Below are 20,218 nucleotides of genomic sequence, written 5' to 3' on the forward strand. Positions count from 1 at the left end.
AGGGTGTATCTCTTTCTAAATAGTTACAAATAATATTAACAGATGATGACAGACAATAAAATAAATTCTTGCAATACCCTCCAACAGATAATCAAAAGACTATTGATTTTAATGTCAAATTAATAATCCAACACTATAGAAATTAAAAATGTTGTACAATATCCTTATTGCTGAACAATTTCTCCTAAGGGTTGAAGCATTTTTTCAATGTTTCCTTCAAACGTTTCTCCAAAGTTGCTGCAATTTTTTTACGGTCCAATTCCTTCTACAATTACTTTTTGACCAAACCAATATATTCGCCGTTTCCAAACGCGTAGAAATCCACGAAACGTAATCGTCCCGTTCGTTTTTCATCGACCAGCTTTCGAACCGCCTCCGTTCGGTAAACGAGCTCGCGAACAAATCTACTAATAGAAGCGTGTACTTATTCGCGTCTTAATTAGTCCGACCAACGACATACGTGCACGTTGAAAAAAAAAAGAACCAAGGGGCGTTACCAACCAAGGATAGTGGGTGAAAGAGATTTCCCACTGGATCGTTTGATTCGACCAATGAATGGCAAGCCCATTTCAGTATGCATCCTGTACGTCGTTCGCTTAATAAGTTTTCGTTATCGATGTGTGTCATCTGCGAGCAGCCAGCCGAGACTCGTCATTATCGCCCTTATCTTGCTCGATAGTTTTCATTATTTTCATCCAGCGTACCGGCGCGCGACACGCGCCGCACATACTCGTTAGGAGGAACAGGATTAATACAGCGAAGTTTAACATGTGTCGTTGATCGTACTTTCACCTGCTTAGCTTTCAACAAGACGTCAAAACGTTTCTAGTTTCTTACTACTTCTGATACGTTCCTTCCACTTCCGTCATTATTCTCGTTAATTTCATTTTTCATCCAATATTTATTATTCTAAACCGCGTATTTCTGGGATTTCTTTGATAACCTAACGGCTATAAAACTTGTCGAAATTTCTCACAGTTGTTTATTAACATTTGTAAAATATGTAGAAATCGTTTCAGAGTAAAATATTTCTAAAACACGGTAAAGAAAAAGAAACGTCGTCTTATGGTTTCCATGGTTTCAGCCATTGTACGCACGTGGAATGAAAAAATATTCCTGATTTAAAAAATTGTAACACTTTCAAGTTCAATTATCAGTGTTTTGATTATTCTTATCGCACGGGGCTGTAATGATGATTTTTAGGTACCAAAAACGCATTAAAAGGTATTTTATTATTTTCGTGATCCACATCGATGTTACAGTCATATTTTATTATTTTACTGGACTTTGAAACATTGCAATGGCCTTCTCTCTGCGTGGAATTAATTATTTGGAAGCTTTGAATAACAATGATTCCCAAGAATTTAATTTCTCGAGCTTAATACTTCTATTCATTAACTATCGAACGGATTTTGTACTTTTCGTGAAAATAACGTTTATAAATAACACAGTGAAAAATTGAAACTACGAATGCACAGGCGCGGTAAACACGTGCATCGTTCGAAATGTCAAAAGAATTTCCAACATTCTGCAATAATGTCGAACTAGAAATACTCTGACCGCCCTTGATATCGAATCCATACTGATGGAGATTCGCAGCAAGGGTACGAGACAACGTAGCGCGATTCGGCCAAATTTGCATGCATTAACGCCACAAGCGCGACTGATTGACAATCCGTGTGTCATTGTGACGTCGACCAAATCGTCCGAGCATCCTTCACCAATCGCAATCAATTAAGGTAACCATTGATTGTTACGCGTTTGGACTCGACGAAGGGAATATCGCGAGTCGGTATTTATGCGGATGATAGACGTGTCATTGAAAACCACAATATCAACATCGACGAGGGATTAAAAGTTTTTTTTATATCGCGTCATCCTCCCTAAGTTCGAATTTCCTGCAAGACCTTGAAGTAACGTTTCAAACGAGCCATTTCGAACTACGGAAAATGGCAACCCTACCCTTGTTCAACTTTCATTTTTTTCGGGCATTAAATTAGGGATCTTTCACTCTTTTAACTCTAGAAAGATCAGATGATCTGTAAATATTAGTTCGTCCCATTCGATATTCTTAAATCGAAGAGGATCGAGTTTGTAAATTTGGTAGAATCTAATTTTTTCCTTTTTGCTTAATAACTGGAGATGAGAAATGAATTTTTTCTTATCTAACTATCTGCAGGCTTTTCAGTGAAGTATAATAATTTGGAGATGGCAATGTATTGAAGAAAAGCGTCGAATAATATTTTAATAAAACGTCAAAGTTTTGTAGAAAAACGAGAAAAAATGAAATTACAGAAACATTTCTGGCCATGCATATTTTCAGCAATGAATTTTTTTCTCGAAAATGGTTAAGATTTCGAGAGTATGTCTATTCACCATAAATAATTGTAATTGAACCCTGCAATCAAAAATAATTTTTCCAGAATGATTTGTGACTTTTCAATTTCGCCGAAAAATTTAGGCACCTACTCGAATTTTTTTCTCGAAACTGGTTAGGATTTCGACGGTACATGTATTCACCAAAAATAATTGTAGTTGACCCCTGCAAACGAAAATAATTTTTTCAGAATGATTTGAGACTTTTCATTTTCGCCGAAAAATTTAGGCACCTACCCCCTGTCGATTTTTCTTAAAAATTAGTTTTTGATTTTTAGTAATTTTGTTTGACACCCTACGGAAAAGTTGTCTAATACTTTTTTGTAGGTACCCATGAGCTCTACTTCAGAAAAAAGTTTCATTGAAATATATTCACTATTGTAGGAGTTATGGCTGTTTGAAAATTGGACCATTTTTATAGGGTTTTTCTCATTTTGCTGGGTCAAGAATCAACTTTTCGGATATTTTTACGATTTGTACATATTCTCCACCAAAATACGCGTAGTTTGCTTTTTTAAACATTAAAATCGTCCAATCCGTTCAGAAGTTATGACGTTTTAAAGATTCACAAGAAATTTCAGGGTAGCATTTTTGGCCTCACATTAGATTTTCAATAAGGAATTTTTTTCTCGAAAATGCGTAGGATTTCGAGGGTATGTGTAATGACAAAAAATGATTGTAATCGACCCTTCTAACTAAATATTATTTTTTTAATATCATTTGAAATTTTTTAATTTCGTCGAAAATTTGTCCCCCTACCTCCTATCGATTTTTCTTAAAAATTTGTTTTTGATTTGTAATAAACTCAACCATGAGTAATGTAGTAATATAATTTATTAATAAAAAATGAAATATATCAAATTCCTATTGTGACTTCTTTGTTTGTGTGAAATATTATAATTCGTAACATTTACAGAAGAATAGTCGATGTAAATATGACAGTTATTCGGACATTGCGGATATCCGACTACCGGATAATCGTAACTCTGCAATACTAACAAAAATATTCATGCAATCAGGCTTAATCACCGTCAAGAACATTTCATCAAGCAAATGTGGATTCCAAACTTCGAGCTTTGACACAATATCTATTTCTTTCAAATTTCTACGAATTATCGATGATTTCTATCAAATTACAAATCTTACCATCGTCAATTACAGAATATCGAACGTCACGAACTTATGGTACAACCTAATACTATTATAAAACAATTCATCGACATCCCTAGTAACGAATAAGTCGATTTCTCGAGAAACGAGGTGTCCTAAGACGACGAAGCGCGTAATATCATCGATGTTCCGGTATCTCTGCAACATCGGTTCACGTTTGCCAAACAAATTATCCTCGCGGCCGATTGACTCTTCGAACGGTGTCACAGAAATAAATAAATGGTCCGTTCGGTGATCGAGCGAGCGTTCATCGTGGTATTAATCGGCCCGCGGCGCCATTTTCCCCGTGAAAAATTCGGTCGCGTCGTCCCCTCGAAGAGGCCATACGTCCAGGGAAACGAAACGATCGTCGTCGCGCGACGACCGAAATGGAATCCGTCAAATTGACGAAGGGCACAGCAGATAGGCGCGTCGGCCGCGTTGAGGGTCGCAAACTCGAACGAACGGAGAGGACACGGTTGCAACGGGCGTAGGGCCATGGCGAGGGCTATGATCGATGTACCGAAATTAAGGGCTCGACCACCGGGCAAAATATAGTTAACCAATCGGGTCGACGACGAATGGCCGGAACTGCTTTTATCGGCTCTGTTCCGCGTCGGGGCGACCCGATGCCCGATTTTTTACCCGCGCTGCGCCGCGTTTTCGAGAGGGTTACGAACGCAGCGACAGCAATTGGAGAAAGAGTGATACAGGAAGGAAGGACACGGTGAATCGAGGAACTGGCCGTGGACGGGGGAGAGGATTTTCGTAATTATGGAACGGCGTTTGTCCCGGGAGATTCGTCAGTCGACGGAAGAGCCCCTGGCGTTGCACGGCCACGACAATGCCATTTTAATTATGCATGTTAATTGGTTTCCGAGTCTAATACCGGCTTCTCTAGGACTATTCTCGCGGTGCATCTCTATGTTGCTGATCGATGCGACGCTATCGATCAACCGGTCGAACAACCAAACTACCAGACAATTGGATTTTTAATGTTTTGCTGGACAAAGAGCACGTGAAAGGTTTCTTACACAAATGTTTGAAGAGTGTAGTATACACTCCTGGCCAATGTTGTAGGTTCGCTTCATTTTTGGCTCGTTTATTGTTATGATTTGAGCTGTAATGGAACTTTGGAAATATTTACGTAAACATTGAATTTACCCTTTTTAAGAAAAATGCTGTTCGCCAGTGTTAGGCAAAAGTTATTTCGAATAATAAATAAAACTTCGTTCTATAAACGGTCTCAACGATTGTTGTAAACTTCGTTGAGATCGTTTATAGAACGAGGTTTTATTCGTTATTCGAAATAATTTTTGATTTATGTTAATTTATGTCAAGTTATGATTTGAGCTGTAATGGAACTTTGAAAATATTTACGTAAACATTGAATTTACCCTTTTTAAGAAAAATGCTATTTGCCAGTGTTAGGCAAAAATTATTTCGAATAACGAATAAAACTTCGTTCTATAAACGGTCTCAACGATTGTTGTAAACTTGAGATCGTTTATAGAACGAAGTTTTATTCGTTGTCGTAAACTTAGACCTTTGGAATGTAAAGCACTGGTGCTAAAAGAAACCATGGTATAGCATTGAATTATGAAAAATGTAAGGTCATGAAGTGAACTGGAAACATTTTTCCAACTGTTTTTTACTACAAACCCAGTGGCTTTATCTTCCATATTTAAAATATGCGACTCGAGAGTTCGTTTCACATCTAAAGTCGACCTCTCTTCACATATTCAAATTATTGTTGCTCTAAAAAGATGATAGAAAGTATATCATGCCTATAACTACTTAACATTATTAAAGGGGTTGCCTGTACAATAAATTATTATTAATTCGTCCCATATGTTCGTGCCGAGTTTTGTACTACAATTTAAAGCAATATTTTGAACGTATTATGGAATTTTATGAAAAAACAGTGAACTCCTTCTCGTTCGACAACTTCCTCCCCTTCCTTTGGCAAAGTTATTGTATCGCCACTATTGTTAGGATTCGTGAATAATTAATTAATGTTCAATGTTATTTTCTTTCTGTTCGTAAACGCTTTATATCTCGAGGGCTCTTCGAAGTAACTTTTATACGTCTATTTGCTACTACGTCTTTCCGAATACTCGCTTCGATCGAGTCGTTCCTCGATCTCCCCACTCAGGCACTCAGTCTCAGAGCTATATGCGTACTCGATTACTGCGCATACCGATTTACATCGTTATTTTACAATTTACGAATATTCTCGACGACTATAAAACTTCTTCGATTTTTTATTAAAATGTAGTTCAACCCATTTTTATGGGTTTCTAGAGCCCCATTACTATTTTCGTGTCACTCGAAACATTACCAACAGGTTACAGAAATGAACGCGAGAGGAAATGAGACAAAAAATGAAATTACAGAGACATTTCTGGCCACGGATATTTTCAATAAAGAATCTTTCGCAGAATGGACAAAAGTTCAGTTATGAATAACAATTTATTTATAAACTAATTACTGGGAAAATTGTTCTTAATAATCAATAGATGATCCATGATAGTGAATTAGTTGGAAAATTCTCGACTTCATACTGCTTACAAGATTTTTTACCAAATCTTGATCAATTTTTTGTCACACGGTTACAATCGCTGCTTTTAATTCCTGGAGAATATTTTGTATTGTTTCGATAAATTTGTCTAACGATTATTCCTCATACATTTTCCATAGATATATTACGGTCTCTAAGCAATACTTGAGTATTGGTACTATGATGGATAAAATTCTAAAATTCTTTGATATTCTTCATTATTCATTCTTGCAATGAAACAATATAGAGCTATTACACGGGTAAATGGTAAATGGAAAGGTAAAAACTCTATTGTAATATTTGAATAAGTATTGAAAATATTTTTCGAGCATCAAAAACTACTAAACGAGTCTAATGAAAACGAATTTATGTGAAAATAAATAAAAAAGAGTATCAATCAATGTACAAAAAAACTATTTAAGAAAATTAAATTCCGTCTCTATGTACTTAATTGTCTTCTATTCTCAAAGCAGAATAAATATGTCGCAGAATATCGTCATAAATCAGTAAAAAAACAACCAAATAATGACTTTTTAATGATTTTATATAATTCGTGTAAAAATGGTACCAATTTTTATATCTTAAAAAAATTCAGTCTGTAATATCCTATTATTTTTCATCGAACGGTGCCCAAACGAAAACATTGAAATCGGTTTTCTTAAAATGGCATTTTGGCTTACGGTGCCCTTTTATCATTCAAGTGGTTCGATTTTAATTGTAGTAGTGTCCTTCCAGGCCGCTATCGGACTGTTTCCTTCGACGTTCGTTGAGGGAAAGTGATAGGGTGAAAAAATGGCCACGCTTAGGTATAGAAACCGCTTTTGTTTTTTGGTCTTTTTTTTTTTAGTCAGATAAACACGATTGATGGGGGCTGCGTTGTACTTTCTGCACAGTTGAGTGAGCATGTCACAATCGACCGGGACCGTCTCAATCAAAGTGGCATTGATACCCTTCGTTCATTCTCTCGAACGGGCCCTCGCGCTCTGCATTGCGGTTTTGTTCGAGACCGAAAATCTATTAGCCCACCGATGTATACATACATATATTCCAACAAGCTACACGCGCGTCGATCTCCCGCGGAACGGAGGCTAATTTTAATGGCCGCCAAAGTAAAAAAGCGTTAAAAATTCTCTAACTCCCAAACGACCAATTTTACCATTAAAAAAAACCGATCGGAATGCACTGCCAGTGTTTCGTAATATATTTTTATTTAACGATTTGAAATCGACGGCAGCGTTTTAACAGACGAAAAATATCAAAATTGCTAAATATCTAAGGCAATGTGTCGAGAAATTTGAAATTTATGAAATCAATTATTTCCACCTAAAATATTCGATAAATTCTTCTCATGATCCTGTTTATTAAAGGGAAAGAAATATTTACGAGTTCCATTAATATGGCGGATGCCTGGTCACTTCTGTCCTACAATTATACAACTCTGTTAATTTTTCAAATGTATACTATTTAATTTTGTGCTTACACGCACTGCTCGCAAAATAAAAGTTGTTTTTCAAATAGCTAATGTGAAACAGTGTTGATTTTAATATATTAGGCTTCGTAATGAGGGTGGTCTCGTTATTGTGAAACTTGACAATAGAAATATGTGCAAAATCGTAAAACTAGCGTTAAAAGAGTACTAAATAAATCATTATCTAAAGTAATAAATCTTTTTCTCAAAGAGCCAATTCAGAAAGGACTTGTTAATCTTATTAAAAACAATATTATTTATAATTCTCGTTGATTTATTTTTCTGTATTATATGTATACTTTACTGAGGTTATTATTTTATTATTTGAAACGATTTGTGTGTTCGATGAATGTTTAAATTTAGCAATTTTGGCGCACTTAGCTTTTCAGAAACGTATTGGTCGCCAATCGTTTCGTAATAATATGAATTTAATTGAGAATTTTAATTTTGGTAAACATAGGTTCGAGGAACTGTCGCGAGTATTATTAGTGTAAATGCTTGATAAACATAATCTGCATGCTAAGTCAATCTTCTAATCCTATGGATCGTTCATTTACTTTACGTCCGGCACGATCTACCACAAACTAAGCTGAGAGACGTAGTCTAGGGTGGCGGTCGATGTGACACGCGACCGCAACGTGGCTGCATTTACATTATATCACTGTTTATACGATGTTACTTTGCTGCGTGCATGCCATATGCCGAACCAACAATTTCGAAATTAATTTTTCTAATGCTTCGCCGGATAGGTTTCTGACGTAAATTTATTACGACTAACGCCGTAACACAACCATATAAGCTTGATTAAAATTCAAATCATTGTTAATATCATCAGTGAAAGAAGGAATTAGGTTATAACAAATTCTTTATATCTGTTCTTACGTAAAAATCTCAACAACGTAACGTTGCGTCTCGATTTTCGTTAATATAAAATCTTTCGAATATATTGAGTAATTTCATGGGCAATTACAGATTTTTAACGCTGGTTTACCGATAGAAATGCAAAACTAAAAATTAGAATGGAATTACTTCCTTTTTCCACAGACAATAAACTAAAATTCTATACATAGGTAGAATGTTTAAGAATATTTAATAAGTAAATTAGCACTTTTTGTAAATTAATTTGTACAACTTCAAAATATCACAAAATTTTATGTTGATGGTCGAGAACAATTTGTATATATTAAAAAAAATATTTATGAAAGCACAATCTGATTAGTTACGGTGCTTTTTTTTCGTTTGATTAAATGTTTTGCCCGCAATTTTGATAATATTTTCGTTCAAATAATATTGTACTTTTCAACGCTGTATTTGTTTCATTTCAGTCAGTGACTCGATGCCATTTTTTCTTACGTCACATTAAGTCTCCAACCAAAGATCGTGTTATTGGCGAAATATTTGGCCATTTAAATTTTCACATATCTATACCATAATTGATCGTGCCTCAAAGTGAAACACCAAGCAGTAGATTATCTTCCGTAGTTTCCGTTTTATTTCGATCCAAAGTTCTATCGGTGTTATTGGAAAACCCTATATAAATAACTCCTATGGCAGGACATTGCACTTAAATCCTGTGAGGCAGGGATACGAAAAGACTGCAGGGCACAGAAAAATAGTTATGTGCAAGCCTTGTAGGCTTTGCCTGTCTCCTGCGTATAACACATATCCCGTGGATGGGGATGAAAGCTCCGAGACGCCGTTGTATTGAAAACCGGAGGTTGAGCACCCCTGAGCACAAGATGTCCTCCTGAAGACTATCTCGGCCTGTGTCCCGCGGGAAACCTCTTCCTTCCTACCGTTCCTATCTCAGGACACTCTATAGACTATTCAGATATCAGGCTCACCCTACCACTCCCGTGTTAGTCAGTTTGTGTATGTGTGTGTTTGCGTGTGAGAGCATGCAAGAGAGAGAGAGAGAGAGAGAGAGAACGAGTGTGTGCGTCTGTATTTCCAAAGACAAGCAGCACTATGTAGGTGGAGGAGGTATAAGTACGCCTGAGTATTCGAGTGTTCTGCTACCTAGCAGCCTCGCCACACCTCGTAGGAAATGTATTTTGCAAGCCTAAATATCCTGGGTTTCTAGTTCTGACGGTACGCGACGCTATCTCGTCGTTGGGTATCTTCAAGAACGAGTTATCTGGGCCCTTATTTCGCAGATCGTTGCCAACGATGATACCGAGGGCGGTAAACCGAGTATCACACCCGTTGATGTTTCTATGAAATTTCATATTCAACCATACGCGTTCGTTTCCTGACGTTGAACGAATAATACGACACCTTACTTCCACTTTGGACAAGGATGATTTTATTCCCGCGTAATAGATCTTTCTATCGGGCACTGGCATCCATCTTGGTATTCTGATTCAGCGAGAGTAATTATTACAGCTACTGATCTTAAAACCCTTTGTAAAAGAAATAATCCAAGTACCCTTTATTATTTTACAAAGATGAAATATCGAATGGCTGCTTGAAATTATATGTTTGTAAATTGTTCTACGTTCTTACATTTAAATATACCATAGCAGCATATTCGAACGACTTTTGTTTACCGTGCAAATGAAAATGTGTCGGACATTTTTCGAATAAAACGATATATTTCTATGTTATTTATTCCTATAGCATGGACACATGGCGAACGGTTTATTTTACAAAAGTATTCGACGAATTGTTTGTCACGAATGGAAGTTTTGCTTGCAGTGCAAACGCAAGCATTATACTTTTGCAATTTTGGAAGACCACCTTCCAAAGAAAAGCTTTTACTGTTTCGAAGCTCTATATTTATATTTCAAGTTTGGTTATTCACGAGCATTTTGTATTATTTAAAAATTCGTAAACGCAATAGAGGCTCTATAATATCCATAAACAAGATAATTTTTGACCCAGATGGCGCCTGATTATATAATAGAGACGAGTAGAAACAGATATTATGGAAGAAGTTGAGAAATGTTACTCACCGGTCGATGATCACAGGGTCGCTTGGCGTTTCGTTTCGGTTTCCGCAGCTTTTTTTGTCGCAACACCGACTGCAACGAAACGAGTCAGTGATGGGTATGCATAATTTTCGAATAGTTCGTTCGCGGAAAGCATAAGCTTTGTCAGACTCGATTCGATTGATGGGTCCAGGAGGGTCAGAACTTTCGAGACCATCTAAAAACTACTAGAACCCTTGAGATTTCGCAAGTTTGGGGGCGGAGAGTAGTCAGCCCGAAGTCCCATGGGTCAATGAGTCAGCCACCCCCGAAGAATGACTGTACCCCCGCGTTTATGGTTCGCCACCGTAAGGGTAGTTGCCTGCATAGCGAGCAGATACTCTCCGCTTCTTGCATACATATTTGCATACACCAAAATTACGATTTCAAGGTGCATTTGTTACTGTTAACCTCTGTGTGACTATTATTCCAATACTTGGGTCGTTATTTATACTTATATGATGATATTGTCTATTTTAATGGGTGGCATTTCACTACGAAAAGAAAAGAAAAGTATATCTAGATGGATTTTTGAATTTTTGGTCTCGTGGACAATTTCAGATGGTTTGAGTTCATGTTTCAAAAATACTATTGTCTCCTTTGACACATATCAGTGACATGGCTATTCTCTAAGAAGCTAAAAATATTAAAATTCTCAAGTTGAGACGTCGATGAAAATAAGTCTAGACGCGACTCTGGGATTTTAATCACAAAAATAAATACGACAGATCGTTATGATCGTTTAAAAACAAATTTTTGCAGACGCGAATGCTTACGAAAGTGATTGTTTCTTCCAATAGTTATCGCAGAAACTCACCTGCACATCACCTCGTGAGTCAGGAGGACTCTGCACATCTCAGGATTCTTATCTTGTCCCTCGTACATGATAGCCTAAAACAGAAGATAATTAATTTTAAAGTAATTTCATCAGTTATTGTTATACGAGTAAAAAGACGTAAACGATTTATTAATTTTAAAATCATTTTACCAATTATCGTTATAAGGGTAAAAACAGAATCAGATTCGATGAAAAGTTTGGTCGTGTATTGTGTTACAGACGAATCATGTTTGATACATTTTGTTCTTCGACCATTTAGAATTATTATTCTTTATCCATCGATTTACTAATTTTAAAACAATTTTACCAATTATCGTTATAAGGGTAAAAACAGAATCAGATTCGATGAAAAGTTTGATCGTGTATTGTGTTACAGACGAATTATGTTTGATACATTTTGTTCTTCGCTGTGTTCGATAATTTAGAAAATGGTGGAAAACACGCGAGGGTATCGAAGAACCGTACATATGCAGGTCGGCAAGTCCCCTGTAGGATCAGCAAACCATGGGCGGCCTAAGCAAATCCGTTAAGCCTCCTTCACAGCCTCCTGATTGATTTTTATTTAATGACAACGCGCCGTTACCCTGCACTCATTCACTTACAGTTGGGGAACAAGATACGGATTAGTCTTGGAATAATAAAGTGTGGGCGGATAGCCTTTGATCTTAGCAAAGAAAACCCTTAAAAGAGCGAACAACAAATAAACACGAGCTCCAAATCATTTCTTAAACTTCCAATATATAGTAATACTCATCAAAGTATTATTGTTCTATTTTTTTAAAACATGGAACATTGTGACCTCATCTTTTTATACGTACAACTACCATTATAGTGTCTATACATTTTTATTCAAATCTCGCGAATTTCTTTCTAACGGCAATTGAAAATGTACCTAATTACGAATGAGCAAATCTGACAAATTTTTGTTTGTAACATGAAACTATTTATGATAGAATTCATTGCAAACTGCAGCGTATTCCTTAAAATAAGCGGTATATTAATCACATCGATGTAGAAAAATTTATTCGATCGAACTATTATGTTTTAACCCGTTTTTTGTGATATACAAATATCAGTTGTTAGTTTTCATTTTCTATTTGTTAGTCGACATTTTTATCAAATTAAGTCCATGTTTAATCGGATAAAAATGTCGACTAACAAATAGAAAGTGAAAACAAACAACTGTTTTTGATTTCGGTTACAGAATGATGCATGTGTATCACAACAAACGGGTAAAAACATAATTGTTCGATCGAATAAATGTTTCTGCATCGATGTGATTAAACAAGACTCTCGCGGATCCATGTAAAAGTAATTTCACCGTTCGAACATTTTTATCGTATCAATGGTATAGGTTCCGGGATTTATAGGCAGGTTTCTTTTAATTCCGTGTCGCGCGTAACGATCAAAATTGCCAGAGTTTACGAAGAAGCGATAAAATGTAAATACTTTGAAATACAGTGTCCCAGGGAATTCGTCGGGTTGACGTTGGCACTCGGTGTGCAAGAGCAGCTGAATAGCGTAGAACGGTGGTAACGGTATGAAATACATTTCGCCTCGGCAGTTAGGTGCGACTTCCAGAGCGGCATCAAATATTTATACGAACGAAATAACCGAATTGCAACGTAAACGAACCGCGATGACTGTATACGCGGTGGTAGGTAAATCAGGGAAGCATCCCCCGTCAAAGTAAAAAACTTCAACCCTAGAATATAGAGGGGCAAGAATAAACACGAAGAAAGAGGGGAGGGGGAGGGGGAAGAGTATATATTCCTGGTAACGGGAAAGCGAAAGGAGACATAAAACGTTACGTGCCCTTTGACCATTACGGCCTCTAATAGTTGAGCAACACGCGATCTTATTTGTACCGAGAATAATTAACATAAGTGTCTGCCTTGTACGCATTAACCCCGCTTCTAAGATAAGGAGCTACGCTCGTCTTACAAGCGAATTCTTTCTCCACACCATCCGTCATTATTTTGATAAATAATTTCAAATCACTATTTTAATTTTAATATTTAACCCTGGAATTATACGGACGTTCTAGCACGCGGAACACTGGAGTAAAAATTTAGTGAAATACATTTTAAGTATGTAGTATAAAAGTTGAATAGTTAAGGAACCTTTTTATTTAAGGAAAAGTGATTTTATGGATACATATTTACGACTTAAACTTTCACAGAAAAGTGCTACTTAATTTAATCGATTTTCAAAAAATTGTATTTATTCGAGGAAATCTTTGGAAACACGTATTTGTAAATTACTTAACGATTTCTTGACAAATGAAAGAATGTAACGATAAAAATATTTTATTACCTGACTCTGTCATCGTCAGGGTTTTTGTCAATTAGGTGTTTAATAATTCTTCAAATTCAATTCTTCAATTATAAATAATTGTTGTATGAATAAATATTTCAAATGAAAATTGTTTGGTATTGAAAGGTGCATACAATGCAATAATTATTTTTTTATTCTGATGTATCGACTGCAATGGACAATATTTTGAACATTTCTTACATTAAAAGTCAATTAACGAATATTTCGTTATTATTATAGTGAGCCTTCATTTTTGTTCAAAGCCATCCAAATTTTTTATAGATTTAAAAATGTTTTGATGAATAATAAGAAAATGATTCATCATTGGATAAGGCCTGACCTGGACTATTATGCAATATCGATACAAATTTAAGACATTGAAATTTAAAAAAATATGAGTTTAAAATAAATTAAATCATCTAATTTTTTCCTATGACAAAATTTCAAGTGAAATATTTATATTGAAATAACAAGTATTTAAAAAGGCCTCGTATACTTTTTCCTATTCAAAATTATTTATATTTAACATTATTTCTACCAATGGTGTCTGACACCATCAAAAGATTCCTTTTAAAATTTTAACTTGAAATTATTTTCCCACGATAACACGATACTAAAAATAATATAATTCACATTAGCAGTTATTTACATTCAAAAGACACGTTTTGGTCAAAATAAGTATCCATGAAATCTCAGTAAAAATAATATTAAAATTCTAATTTAATGATCATAGAATCGTATTAAGTTTTCAAAGAATAGACTTGTTTGAAATTGGTGACATTGTTTGTGTAATTTGAGGCTGTATATACACGTCACCCGTAGTATAATAATTGTTGTTTATATACGTAACGATCATCGGGTAGGTTATGCAAAGCTTATGATACGGCATGCGATATTATTTGCTTAGCGACCATTACCACTGGTACGACATGTGTTGATTTTGCGTACCTGTCGCATTTACGAACAATTTCGAGCAATTACTTTTTACTACGTTCATTCTTGCGAAACGCCGTGTTCCTGTTTGTCTTCGGTGTCGTTGGAATCGACAATGCTTATTTGATAATGTACGCGAGTACGTACAGTTAGTCAACAGAGCTCCGTACACTCCATTAAAATTTACTCACTGTTATAGTTTCAACGTGAAACGTACGAGAGAAACAATTTTTATCGTATTTAAAAACGTTACCGGAAAAGAAATAATTTTTTCCTTCTTCCTTGTCTTCTACTTTCCTTCTTTGAGTTGTTTCTTTTTGAAGTGCAAGAGATCATTGCGTATATTATATTACAAGCAATTCTGTATTGTTCTGACCAAATAAAATTATGGAATTCTCAAGCTTTAATCGTAGCATAAGTTGATTAAAAAAATAGAAAGCAAGAAACTTCTAAAGGAAGATATTTTGAACTTTTATAATTTTTTTGAATATAGAAAATTTAGAAAACATAAAAAATGAACATGTTAATACCAGGTTAACTATAAAAATGATTGAATAATGGTAAAGTGTACATTCGTCTTTATCTGACAACATTTTTATAAATTTCAGAAACGTGAAATTTTCAAAATAAATTCACTAAAATTTCTGTAATTCCATTTAATATACTTTAACCTTTAATATTTTTATTTAATGCACTTCATTTACGATATAAAAACAAAGCGTTTTACAGATCAATAGCGTGTGCTACCAACCTTTTCTCTGATAACTTCAAAAATTGTTAGAAGAAAATAAACCTTAAATTACATTAACTTTGCTCAAATTTTCAATATAATTCGAACAATAATAATCAAACACACTGGCGTAGAAAGTAATTAAAATCGTAGGAACACCAACTATTTTAGTCGTCAAAAATAATGCAAAAACTATCGAAATTTAATTAAGAATCTCGTTTCTTTTTAAATTATTTCCTTATAACCACAGAAATGTGTCTCGATTATTTTATCCCTCGTCCAGAGAAGATTATAAATCAACAAAATGAGAAGCACTCTACAATAAAATTACTAATTGTATTATCACTCGAGTACTCGAATACTCTTTTTTACATTTCGATCAAAAACAGTTCTGTATCTCCAATTTTCCGACAATTCTACTCGACTGGAAGTCGTTTGCTGTACGTGGGGGAGGATACTTTCGAGATTTCGAAGCTTCGTATATGGCGTCGTACATTTGGTATCCCACACACTTCCACGTTACACCTCTTTCGCGGGCGTACTTATCCATTGAATATTATGTGGTTACGTCGTCGAATGTCTCAAGGGGTAGTTGGCTCAAGCAAGCAGAGGGAGGTTGGAAACAACGTCAGACAACTCGTCCTGGGGATACCAGCAGTCAGCATCAGCCCCTCGGGGGCCTTTCTTCCGTCGCCCTTTGGTCCCAATAGGAACGTTTGGGCCTCTCCGCTGCCCTTCAATTCCCACGGGAATTACTTACGAAGGATTAATAGCGATAACACGCCCACTCCGCTGTTTTGGAATCTTTTCCTAACGTGCCTCTATCCACTTCTGCTGATTCGATTCTTGGATACTAACTCAAGATATGTTTATTGAATCACCACAGTAGCTTGGATGTACGAACTATCTGTTCGATCTTATAAAGTAACTAATAAGAGTTACAGTTTATAAAGTTACTGTTGGTGCAATATATACCTATGTTCATACTACTTTTAAAATGTCAATTTTTGCTTCTATTTTAATTTATATTACACGTGTCTAAAAGAATCCAAAGTTGCGAAGAAAATTTAGGAAGAGACGTGACTTACATATGTCTACAATGACACTATTTTTCCAGCGATTATCAAATCATTGTTTTCTTCACCATCGTATCTCTTAAATTAATAACATAAACAAAATTTTCGTTTACGCTAAAATAGAGACCCTATTTTATCCTGCAATTTTCATATAAACAATTTTTTCGTATCGTCAATAGTTATTGAAATATCGCGACTGTTACACTTTAGCTGGGACACCCTGTACAATCCAATCAAAATTTTTTCAAAACTAATTCGATAAAAATAAAAGAAACTCCACTGGATTCTAAATGAAATGTAATTAAAATTAATATTGAGTTTATATCCCCTCTCCCCCAGCCTGAAATACAATTTTAAGAGAAAGTTATATTTTCTCCAGATTTTTGGAATATAAAACGGAATATAAAAATAAAGGAACCGGTTTCTTCGACTTAAATATTTAAAATATTTAGACGTCATAGTAAGAATTTGAATTTAATTAAACCTGAAACATATTAGATTTATTTATAAGAATTGTGCACACAAAACTGTGCTGAACAGAATGATTATATTTGTTTGAAAGCAAATTATAAGGAGTTAATACTGTTCTTCAATTTTACTTATTTCTCAGTCCAAAATGGGAAAATAAAAGATTATTGTGAATATTCTCATTTAATTTTACTGCATCGTCTTGGTAATTTCTAATTAAAATAATATTCTTAAAGAAAAAATATTACTTTTATTTAGTTTAGAGCAGAGAATAAACTTGCAGAAATGAATTTAAAAAGCTTGAATAAAACTTTTATATTTCCTTGACTGATTATTGGGGGTAGCTACTATACGTCTCGCCGCAGACATTAACGTTCGTTATCGCGAAATAAACCTCGCGTAACACGGGAAACAGAATCGAATGAAGAGTCTTTCGCGTTTGGCAATAAAATCGTAATGTCGTTCGCGACAAGTCTACGAAAATGACAGTGGAACGAGGAAGAAGAGAAAAAAAAAAGTACAGAAGGGCGCAGATAAATTCGAAGATAGTCATTCAAATCTGCCGTAATGATTTCCATCCCGAATCGAATCGAAAAGTCCCCTGGGAATCCCCCCCTCCTTCGGATGTGCAACCCCCAATGTCTGACGTACACACCATCGCGCTACGTGCACACAATGTTACCCTCACCCCTCGAAAGAATGTCCACCGCCGTAGGGATAGCCGACATACTCTCTTTCTCTTCTTATCTGCCGAGGATTAACTTATCTTAAACTTATTATTTCCTTAATCTATAGTTAAATACTCATATTTCAGTATTATACGCGTCTGCCCGACGTCCAGAGGGTCGATACCGATTCGATTTGGCAATGTTTAAGGATTACGTATGCTACGTCATCTCTCGATTTTCATTCGTCGATAATTCGTGTGGGAGACTCTCCATATTTATATATTTTGAAGAAGAAAATATGCAATTGAGTTACCTTAGAGGTACAGGGTGAGTTGATAACAAAATTTTTTGAAAACTGTTTTCATACTGAAATCGAACCTTGAGGTTTAAAAAATAGAATCTCTTAATTGTTTGCTGATCTATGCGCTTGAATTTTTATGAAAATTAAGGCAGAGTACAGAAGTACTTAAAAATGAAATAAAGCTCATTCAAAGCTCGTTGAAAAGAAATTATTATAATTATCGAATTGAGTATCGAGCTATTAACCCTACATCGTTCGGACCCCACGGTTCCCTCAATTATTTAAAAACTGATGATTGAAGAAATTATTGTGAAATTTATATGAATGTATTCGTTTGACATGGTTTGACGATGTTTTTTACGTAAACTTCGTCATCTCTCGATTTTTATTCGTTAATACACAAGGTGTGGGAGACTTTCCATATTTGTATATTTAGAACAATATATACATTAATCACCTTATAGGTACAGGGTGAGTTTGACAAAAAGATTTGTTGAAAATTGTTTTCATAGAAAAATCGAACCTGTTAATTATTTGCTGACCTATGCGTTTGAATTTTTATGAAAATTAAGGCAGAGTACAGAAGTACTTAAAAATGAAATAAAGCTCACTCAAAGCTCAATGAAAAAAAATTATTATAATTATCGAACCGAGTATCGAGCTATTAACCCTAGAAAGTTCCTCGGGTCTTTTTCGACCCACGGTTTCCTCAGTTATTTAAAAACTGATGCTAGAGAAAACAATCATAAAAACACGAATATACTTCTTTGACATGGTTTGATGACAATAAAAATCACACTCACGGTCTTTTTTAATCGCTAATGGTAATTTCTAAGACTTCCCTCGCAACCTTGAAGTTTCAAATATTTTTCGAATTGGTTTCGCGGTTTGGCCCACCGTGGGACGTCCCGAACGACAATGAGGACACGTCGATGGCCGATTTGGGGCATCCCGCACAGAAAGGGTAATATCGGTACGACGTTCCACGGAATCCCTTCCTCGATTCTCTCCTGAATATCCGCAGGTTGCGTTTTTAGCGAAAAAAAAGAAAGTTCCGACTGATCATCTCCAGCAGCGGATAGAAGTTGGAGCTTAAAAGGGTTAGGTACAATTTCCTGTTGTTCATTCATTTAGAATAACGGCAGTACGCGGTTCGCTGCTGCTCCCATCCTGTAAGTGCTTTTTTATCCCCGGAACTAATTACCATTTAGCATTTTTAATCCTGCGAAAAAACGCATTCTGACTCCCCCGCCTACCTCCTGCCCTCTTCCCGGCCGGAAGTTCGTTCTCGAATGTTTACAACGTACGTTGTTAGCGCCATTCAGCCGTGGCTGCCCGGTACTCTTTTCTTTCTGTGGAAGCTGCTCGTATTTTTCTGGAAATTTTAGCGAGAAACGCACGCCAGTTCTCGACATTCCGTTCTTTTTTTTCCCTCCCCCCCCCTTTCTACTTTCCCGTCGAGAGTGCTCCGAGCGAAGAAATTGAAGAACAGCTTGGGGATAGGACAGCTTCGCCGTGGGCTTAGCGGCCCGGCTCCGTGCAGCAAATTATTGCGGATTTATTATATAATCGGCCACTTAATTCGGTTTCAAGGAACGTTCTCGCGTTTCTCGATTCGAATCTTCGAACCACCGGGCATTGGGAAATTTTCTTTTCGCGGAACCAGTTACCAGATTAATATGAAAAATTGTTATAGATTCGTAATTGACTACTTGGTTCAGTTTTCATCTGAGAAATTTCCATTCGATTTGATTTTAAGAAACATCGTCGTGTTTTCGAATTCGAATTTGGGAACCACGATTCAGGTATTCGACCGAGAAATTTATTTTTCGTAGGCTTAGTAGTCAGTTCCTTGCAAGAAATTTCTGCAAATTTATAATATAATTCTTTCGAATTTGAAATTGAGAAAACTCCTGACAACGTTCTGAGAAATATTCGAAATACGCTATTTTAAAATTAATCTTCAGAGTTATTTTAAAAGTAACACCATTATTTCGTGAACATTTCATATAGAAAATGTATCAATGTATTTCTAATCGAATAAATTATATGCTACGTCACAAATTAGATTATTTATTTTTCATGAAAATAACTTTTTTATAGAGTTCTGTTAAATCTAAAAGAAATTTATTCTTGGTATAAGTAATATTGTAGTCAATATCACTGATAGTACATAACATTTAATTATTATGTTCTTTACTTCTATGTATACTATTACAATTAAATATTAAAATAGCAACATAATGAATATTAGTTTGAATTTAAAGCGTCTTTCAAAGTAAAATCATCTCCAAGTAAATTCAATTCGAGAATGTGAAAGTAGAAGGTTCGACCTTTAAAATAACTTCGGAAAGATTATTAAACGA

At 35.4% G+C, this 20,218-nt stretch overlaps 1 protein-coding gene across 4 annotated transcripts in view; it reads right to left on the reverse strand.

Annotated features, from left to right (window-relative positions):
- Kn (EBF transcription factor knot) overlaps window positions 1-20,218 on the reverse strand; it is a 171,252-nt gene that overhangs the window by 103,535 nt on the left and 47,499 nt on the right. For all 4 annotated transcript variants that reach the window (XR_013081743.1, XM_076782927.1, XM_076782928.1 and 1 more), the window contains exons 5-6: window positions 11,340-11,413; window positions 10,508-10,576 (exon numbers count right to left, since the gene is read on the reverse strand). Coding sequence is in view for 3 of the 4 variants with exons in the window: in XM_076782927.1 (XP_076639042.1) it covers window positions 10,508-10,576; window positions 11,340-11,413 (143 nt within the window). In the remaining variant the exon portion in view is untranslated. The remainder of the gene's footprint in view (window positions 1-10,507; window positions 10,577-11,339; window positions 11,414-20,218) is intronic.

Source organism: Colletes latitarsis, chromosome 2, assembly GCF_051014445.1.
Source record: "Colletes latitarsis isolate SP2378_abdomen chromosome 2, iyColLati1, whole genome shotgun sequence".
NCBI lineage: Eukaryota > Metazoa > Arthropoda > Insecta > Hymenoptera > Colletidae > Colletes > Colletes latitarsis.